The following is a 7,546-nucleotide window of genomic DNA, read 5'->3' on the forward strand; positions in this document are numbered from 1 at the left end:
AATACTTGAGCATGAGCTATGATCTTAAACCATACTTTTGTTTGTTGGACTCTTTTTGTCTCTCTTTTTTTATCCTCAAAGATATTGCCCGATGATATAATGCCGGATCCAATTTTGTAGGATTTATTGCAATGCATCGCATTGGTTTCTGGAAACTATCATCAAAATGATAAAACTTGCAACTTCACATCTCATTTGTTCGAACAGGTAAGCAAATACTCCCTCCGTCTCAAAATTCTTGTCTTAGGTTTGTCTAGAAATGAATGTATCAAAATACTAAAACGTGACTAGATACATTCATATCTAGACAAATCGAAGACAGGAATTTTGGGACGGAGGGAGTATGTTTTAAACATAGAAGGTATATCATTCATAAGAAGCACAAAACATCTGTACAAAGTGGTCCCCTATTTGAAGCACAATATATGATTGTATTGTTTTTTCCATTTCAAATAGGATATTATAGAATAATAGCATTTATTAAATCGCTTTATATACACAAGATGGTGTGAACCACATCAAGCTACTAACACACTCAACACATCTTCCTCAGAATAGTCAACTAAAGTTCTTAACTGAACTTACTAATGTTACAACAACAGCAGCAGAAGCAGCAGCTGAATGGACAAGAGCACATAGGGCTTCGAAAACGTCTAGCGACTAACAGAAAGAAGGAAAAAGATGGGAGAATCTGTCTAGGCTTTCACATCTCCATTTGGTTGACCAAGAATAGATGGTCGGTAGAGTGACTGGCCCCGTGCCATCTCAATTCTTTCGCGCGGATCACACATTGACTCATCTCTTATAGCCTGAAGAATCGACTCAGTAGGAAGTTCCCTGTGCACATCAGTAAACAAATCAGCACAGTTTATGGCTGCAAACCTTTACAAGCGTACAATATAGCAACATGATACTGGAAGTACCAATCGGCCAAGAGATTAAGCATATCTGTATTGCCTACTGAAATAAATTGTTCTTATATCTGGGTAGCAGTACCTGTTAAAAATGGATAAATCCAACAGAAAGTATTCTTGAAGCTAAGCCAATAAGCATGCAATCGAACTACTGTAGTTCACAAGGGCTTTTGTTATATCATGAAAAAGAAAGGATTATTACCTCTTGATCAGAATTTTATAAAGTGTTTTCAAGATGGGGCACATCTCAACTGGCGCAACAGATTTGTTGGCTTCTGGATGCATTACACTCAAACTATCCTGACTGAGAAGGTTATAAAATGCATCGACCGCAGAGACACCCTGAAATGAATTGTTAACACAATTTAGTATGCCTTGAGGTTTGCGGCAGCACTTGAAAATTCAGATAACAAATCAAAATGACAAACCTGGATTGTCCCTTTGCCTTTTATGCTATCACCCATTTCCAGAGTCAGCTCCCCTTTTGCTAACCTATGTCCATACCAAGCATTACGACCTTTCAACAATGTGACATAAGTGTCAGCTAATAATGGTCCAGCAAGTTTTTCGGGTTCTTCTTCCAGAAGGTGGGTGATGTAGATCATTTCGGATGTGCAAAGTGCAAAATAAACAGACTTGCTGGTTGCACTCTCATTGGTTAGTGCTGCCACCATACCTGCAAGATAACACAATGTTCAGCAAACTAACTGAAGATTATGTCAATTTACAGTAGAAGTAGAGGGTGATCGAATAGGAACATGCAAGAAGCCACGACAGATATTTAAGCATTTCGTATCCAGTGGATCTTTCTTTGGGTGTTGAAGGCTAAAATATAACTAACTAGTGTATATATTTTTCCCTTGGGACGCTGTGGTACATTGGAATTAATGCATGATAACATAATGCAAGTTACTAACTATTGAGTCGTGTAACATTGTGCTATGGTACAAAATTAATCCAAAGTTTAGAACAGTGCATGGCCTTTACAAACCTGTAGTGGTCACAAATATGACAAAAGCAGTGAGACGTACGAACATAACTTACCAGCACCAATGGCGTACACATTTTTCAAACCTCCCATGACTTCATGAGTGATGAGATCGCTATTATCCCAGACAATAAAATGAGGCTGCCTCAAAAATTTAGCAAGAGGTTTCCTCCATTTGTCAGTCCCACAAATACGAGCATTCGCATATTCTTTATTGTATATTTCAGACGCAATGTTAGGCCCACCAAGATACAGAACATTATCCAATGGAACCTTAGCTGCAATGAAAACCAACAATAGTGCATAAATCACATGCAGAGTTAAATATGCAAAAGGAAAATGCTGGAAACAAAGCATAACACTCAGCACACACCACATCGAACTAGAATTCTAAACTGAGATCAACAACAGTTGACCAAAATGTTGCATTGTTTAATGTGTAGAAGCATGAAATTAGAGTAAGTTATTCATTCAGGAAGAGCGTCGATAAGCAACAGAAGATACTACAAATTACTTAGCTGCAAGCTCAATAATTAGTTATGTCCCCTCTATATGAAACTTACAGAAGGTTACATATACCATACCCTTTACTCTTATAAATACCTGAGTTTGTGGCAGTCCATTTACACACAGATATTATCTCTTAACTCGCCAAGAAATTAATTACCGCAATTATCATATATTTGTAGTAGACAGATGTCTTGTAATCTTTCAATCAATTGATTTGATTGATGTAGAATTTGAGAATTTTTTTTTATTTGCACAAAGTTAGGGACTGCGATGACACAAACTCATGCAGCAACGCACAAGCATTAACCTCCATAGCAGCGCACCAGTATTTAGCAAGACATGGTAATGAACCCAGTTCAAAATATAATACAATGAGCAAGAAAGCATTCTTGGATATATATTTTTACCTTCTGCAATTCAACATCAATATTTTGTCAGCAACGCAATCGGTTGCATCCTAAGTTTATCATAACTCATGATGACATTTCAACCAAAGTTTGATAACTGCCTGTCATAGTTAGCAGGTACTACCAGATAAAAAAAAAAGCTGATAGCTACAAATTTGTACCCATGGAGGGGAACAGACACCAACAATTGAGGGCAAACAGCAATCCACCAAGTACAGAGGACAACATCAATCCACCATCAACAGAGGACAACATCAATTCTTCGGTGAAGAAAGAAGAGGAAATTATGATTGGAGGAAAAAGAAGATAGGAAACTCACTTGCATTGCAAATCATCTGTGTCGGAGTTATGATCCGCGGCACCGGATCCACTGATGCTTCTATCCCTTTCGTGAGCGAGATGATCACAGGGGCATTAACCCTCTCCTTCCAGTACCTCCCAATCTCCCCAAACACGCCCCTCGTCTCCGTGGAGGGCAGGCCGTTGATGACAATGTCAGCGTTCCAGACGGCCTCCTGCAGGTTGGTGACGACCTTGAGCGGGCAGAGCGGGGTGTCGATCATGTTGAGGCAGAAGCCGTCCCTGAGTATCTCGTCGGCGTAGAGCGTGCGGTCCCCGAGGCGGCCCTCGACGTACTTGAGGTAGGCGCATCGGCGGATCAGGCGGCGCAGGACGTCCTCGCGCGCGTTGATGACGTTGAAGAGGTGCTCGGCGGTGGCGCGGTCGACGGCGCGGCCGGGGCGGCGCCAGATGCGGAGCTGCACCTTGTCGCGGAGGTGGCCGTAGGCGTCCTGCAGGAGCGCGCAGAAGACGCTGCCCCAGGCCCCGGCCCCGACGCCGACGATCCGGAGCGGGTCCCCGTCGGCCTTCCCCATCAACCGCCGCAGCTCGTCCACCTTGTCCTCCACGGCCCCATTGGCGTGCCCGTTGGACGCGTGCGTCCCGTCCTCGGCTCCGCCCATTGCTTCCTCGGCTCCTCCTCTGCGCGCCGCTTCTCCTCGCAAGCAAAACCAAGCCCAGCCGAGAAGGCCACTACATAACCTGTCTGACTCGTTCGGTTGTTCCAAGGATGGGCAGGCAGGTTATAACTAACCGGGAGGAAGAAGACGAGAAAAGGACGCAATTTGCGTGGGTCTGGCCGCCGAATTGCGACGGGGGTGACGCGGACTGTCTGCCGGAGAGACCGAGGCGGGCCGCGGCTCGCCTGCCCGAGCGGTCGCCGGTTGGTGGCGCGGTTTCGCTCGCCGGTCGGGCGATCCTCGCGTCGAAAGCGGAGTGGTGGGGGATTTCTTTTCTGGGATCCGCCGCGTCACGGCGGAGCGGGAGGTGGCAGGTGGGTGAGCGGAGGCGGGGCGCGGTAAGAAAAGGACGGGGACGGGGTAGGCGAGGCGGATTCGAGGATCCGGAGGTCGCACGGACGGTGACGGACTGATGATGGTGGGTTGGTGATGGTGTCGGATTTGGGTAGTTTGCCATGGCGGACCTGGCGCCGTGCCCTGCCCTCGCACCGGCGCCAGATCCCCCACTGCTGTGCTCGGGGGCGCGTCCACCGGTGCGTGTGTTGCGTCGGGCGTGTGGCGGCCACGTCCAGTCAAAGAACGCACGGTAATTTTGATTGTAAACTTCTACTGGACCGATGATATTATTCCAGATACTCTGTATTTTGGATTATAAACTTGATGAAAAACACATATAATTTGTATAATATCGTTATTGTATTGATCAGAACATCACGTTTTGTGTCCCAAAGGGTTCAAGTAAATACCATCGCTTCGCAATAACAATTTAGGAAGAGAAATAATTATGTACCAAGTGAAAAGAGAGTTGCTAGTTTTTCTAAGAACCTTAGCGTAGAGGCCTGCTAAAAAGGCTGTGAAGCAATCAAAAGAAGAGTAATTCAATTCTGCTCCGGGGCTCGTGTGCTCCTAGTCAAAAACAAATTAAAAATAAATACTAGAAATCTTTTAAAAATTTAAAAAAAAAATGTGTGGTAGATAATTTAATGTATGAGGTTCGCTCCAAATTTCATATTATTTAGACATCTCAGCAGCTCTTGGCAAAAAAGACAAATCGGGTCAGAAAAGTTCGTGAACCCAGATTTGTTTTTTTTGCTGAGAGCACCTCAAATGCCCAAATGAGTTCAAATTTGAAGCGGACCTCATGCATCAAATTATCTACCACACAAAAACAATTTGAAAATTTTTAGATTTGTTTAGTATTTGTTTTGAAATTTTTTTCATCGGAGCGGGTGCAGATGGGCTGAGGAGCCAAAACGCCTCTTCCACAAAAGAAGGCTTAATCTTGGGAGTTCCTCTCGTGCGCGACAAGGTTCCGGCTGCGGGCATCGACATCAAGAACAATTCCAAGGCCACGGACGTCTTCAGGGTGGCCAAGGCGGTGGATGGGCTCACGGTTTCTGACAAGGGAGCTGGTGCCCCCGCCTTGACGACCGCTGCGGCGACGAAGACGACTGCCCAACCCATCCTCCTAGGGTCGGGACCAGGGGAGTCTTATGATTATTCGGTTCGGACGCGTGTCTCATTAGGAGGACCGGGCGATCGCGTCGGTCGCTACTGCCAGCCTAGGCCAGGAGGGCCTGGGTTTGGCGCCTATGGAGGAGTCCAGGCAGGCGCACGGTCAGGTGGACCTGAAGCGTGTAGGGGTGTTTCCTCCCTCGCATACTACTGATGATGTTTTTTCGTCCGAGGAACTCAAGGTTGGGCAGGTTTCTCACAAGAGGGGGGCAGTCACTGGCGAGCCACAACCTTGTGGCCAAGGCTGAGTGCCCCCCCCCCCGCGCCAATTTAATAACACATTCCTGCACTTTACAAATTGTGTGAATCGAGAAGACATGTGCAACATAAAAGTCCCACCACAGACCAATTCACAAGATTTGTTGCTTGAATATAGGAGATGCAAACCCACATAGACCTATCACCAACATTGTACCAAAAATCCACATCAAAGCAAGAGGTGAGGACAGGAGGAAGGGCTACTTGAGTAGTGTCACCACCACTGCCATTGGGTTCGAACCAGCGAAGGATATCAAAACCTAGCAAGCACTAAGATAAACTCTAGTGGTGGTCATATGGCTCGTCGCCATGATAACTGAAAGTGTGTTATATCGACTAGAGGGGGGTGAATAGGCGATTTTTACAAATTCATCACTGAGGAACTTGTGAGGAAAGTCCTCAGTCATGAACTGAGTGCAGCGGAAATAGTACTTAGTCAAAAGTGCAAAAACGTCTACAACAAAGTACTCAGCGTGAATTAAGAGAATCGGTTTGCACCGGTCACGAGTACAGGATAAGCAGGTGATGAATAACAGAGGTGAAGAATTTGAGGTGAGGAATTCACAGAAAGTCTTCAGTCAAATTCTTCAAACAGTACAGATGAAAGTCTTCAACATGCAATTGAGGAAATGAAAAGAGTTCAGAAAATAGAACTAGTAGCTCGATGAAGACAGTTGTTGATGACCCAGTTCCAACTACTGTAACAGTTGTACGTCTGGTTTGGAGCGGCTTGGTATTGAAATCAAAGTACACACAGTCCGAGGACAAACAGTCCCTACCGTATTCTCCTTGAGCTAAGGACACACAGTCCTCGCCCAACACTCGTGGTAAGTCTTCAGGGCAGACCTCCAAACCCTCACAAACTCGGTCACCATATGATCCACAATTGACTGCTGGATGCTCTAGAACATGACGCCTAGTCGTCTGGAGGATACTCAGTCCTCAAAGGTAATAAGCGTTGGTTCCATAGAGGAATAACTTCTTCAGTGATGCTCAATCACTTGGGTTTTGGTTTGGGTGTTTGGGGTATTTAAGCACTTAATGATTTTCGCTCAAAGGCTTTGAGGAATTTGGGTTGCTCTAAATGACTAGAGTCAGTTTCTCTCGAAGCAGTCAACCCACTAGTGGTTGTGGGAGGTGGCTATTTATAGCCTCGGAGCATCCCGGCATGATTTGACAAAGATGCCCTTAATGATATGACCGTTGGGTGGATAAGATTTGGGGCAGGTGGCGCGTGGCACGACAACGGTCGGAACTTTCAACTGTGAAAGTCCTCATGTCTCTCATGTTCCTCACTTTGAGGATTTGGTAGGTGTAGGTTTGGGTTGAGCATCATGAGGAAATTCGTTCCATAGTTTTACCTCGACCCCCTTTAACAGTACGGTGTTCCTATGACTCAAGAGTGAAGAAAATAAAACAGAAAGAGTAAATCTTCAAGCTTCAATTTCTTCAGAGTATTTTCTTCGGGACACACCGATTTCCTCATCTTCGATGTCTGCATGAGGAATATCATTTTCTTCGCAATTTCTTCGCGATCAAAGTCTTCAAGGAATTACCAAAGTCTTCACCCGGAGACATACATTTTTAAGGGTCGATATTCATCGAATAACTCAAACTCCTCAGCAACTTATAGAGCCTGTGTATACTTACAAACTTATCAGTCTCTTAACCTATAAGTCTTCAAACCACCAAAATCACTAAGGGGCACTAGATGCACTTACAATCTCCCCCTTTTTGGTGGTTGATGACAAATAGGTTAAGTTTTCAATGGGGATAAAAATATGAAATGTAAGTACAGAGTTTGAGGAATTTGATTGCAAGATACAAAGAAACTCCCCGTGAAGATGTGCATATCTCAGGAATTTGCGTTGGACTGCAAATGCCCATTGATGATTTATATCATGAAGATCTCCCCCTGTATCTTGTAATTCATGC

At 44.9% G+C, this 7,546-nt stretch overlaps 1 protein-coding gene across 2 annotated transcripts; it reads right to left on the reverse strand.

The window, feature by feature from the left end:
• Positions 1 to 410: 410 nt before the first annotated feature.
• LOC123444623 (probable glycerol-3-phosphate dehydrogenase [NAD(+)] 2, cytosolic) lies at positions 411 to 4,323 on the reverse strand. Of its 2 annotated transcripts, none has more exons than XM_045121409.1 (6): positions 3,913 to 4,323; positions 3,139 to 3,810; positions 1,959 to 2,180; positions 1,343 to 1,590; positions 1,117 to 1,256; positions 411 to 837 (listed from the first exon to the last, which is right to left on the reverse strand). In XM_045121409.1, exons 2-6 carry the CDS (start codon positions 3,779 to 3,781, stop codon positions 696 to 698), a joined length of 1,395 nt encoding a protein of 464 aa, XP_044977344.1. In that variant the 5' UTR covers positions 3,782 to 3,810; positions 3,913 to 4,323; the 3' UTR covers positions 411 to 695. The 2 variants fall into 2 exon arrangements, with proteins under 2 accessions (XP_044977344.1, XP_044977343.1); XM_045121408.1 differs by having other exon boundaries at positions 3,139 to 3,813.
• Between the last annotated feature and the right edge of the window lie 3,223 nt (positions 4,324 to 7,546).

Source organism: Hordeum vulgare, chromosome 3H, assembly GCF_904849725.1.
Source record: "Hordeum vulgare subsp. vulgare chromosome 3H, MorexV3_pseudomolecules_assembly, whole genome shotgun sequence".
In the NCBI taxonomy this organism is placed as follows: Eukaryota; Viridiplantae; Streptophyta; class Magnoliopsida; order Poales; family Poaceae; genus Hordeum; species Hordeum vulgare.

What these genes read in the sequence shown, in the direction of transcription:
- LOC123444623 (XM_045121409.1), bottom strand. Translation starts at nt 3,781, where the DNA reads ATGGGCGGAGCCGAGGACGGGACGCACGCGTCCAACGGGCACGCCAAT. An exon ending in ACAGATGATTTGCAATGCAA is followed by an intron (nt 2,181 to 3,138) that starts GTGAGTTTCCTA and finishes TTTTCATTGCAG; the next exon opens with CTAAGGTTCCATTGGATAAT. An exon ending in AAGGCAAAGGGACAATCCAG is followed by an intron (nt 1,257 to 1,342) that starts GTTTGTCATTTT and finishes AATTCATTTCAG; the next exon opens with GGTGTCTCTGCGGTCGATGC.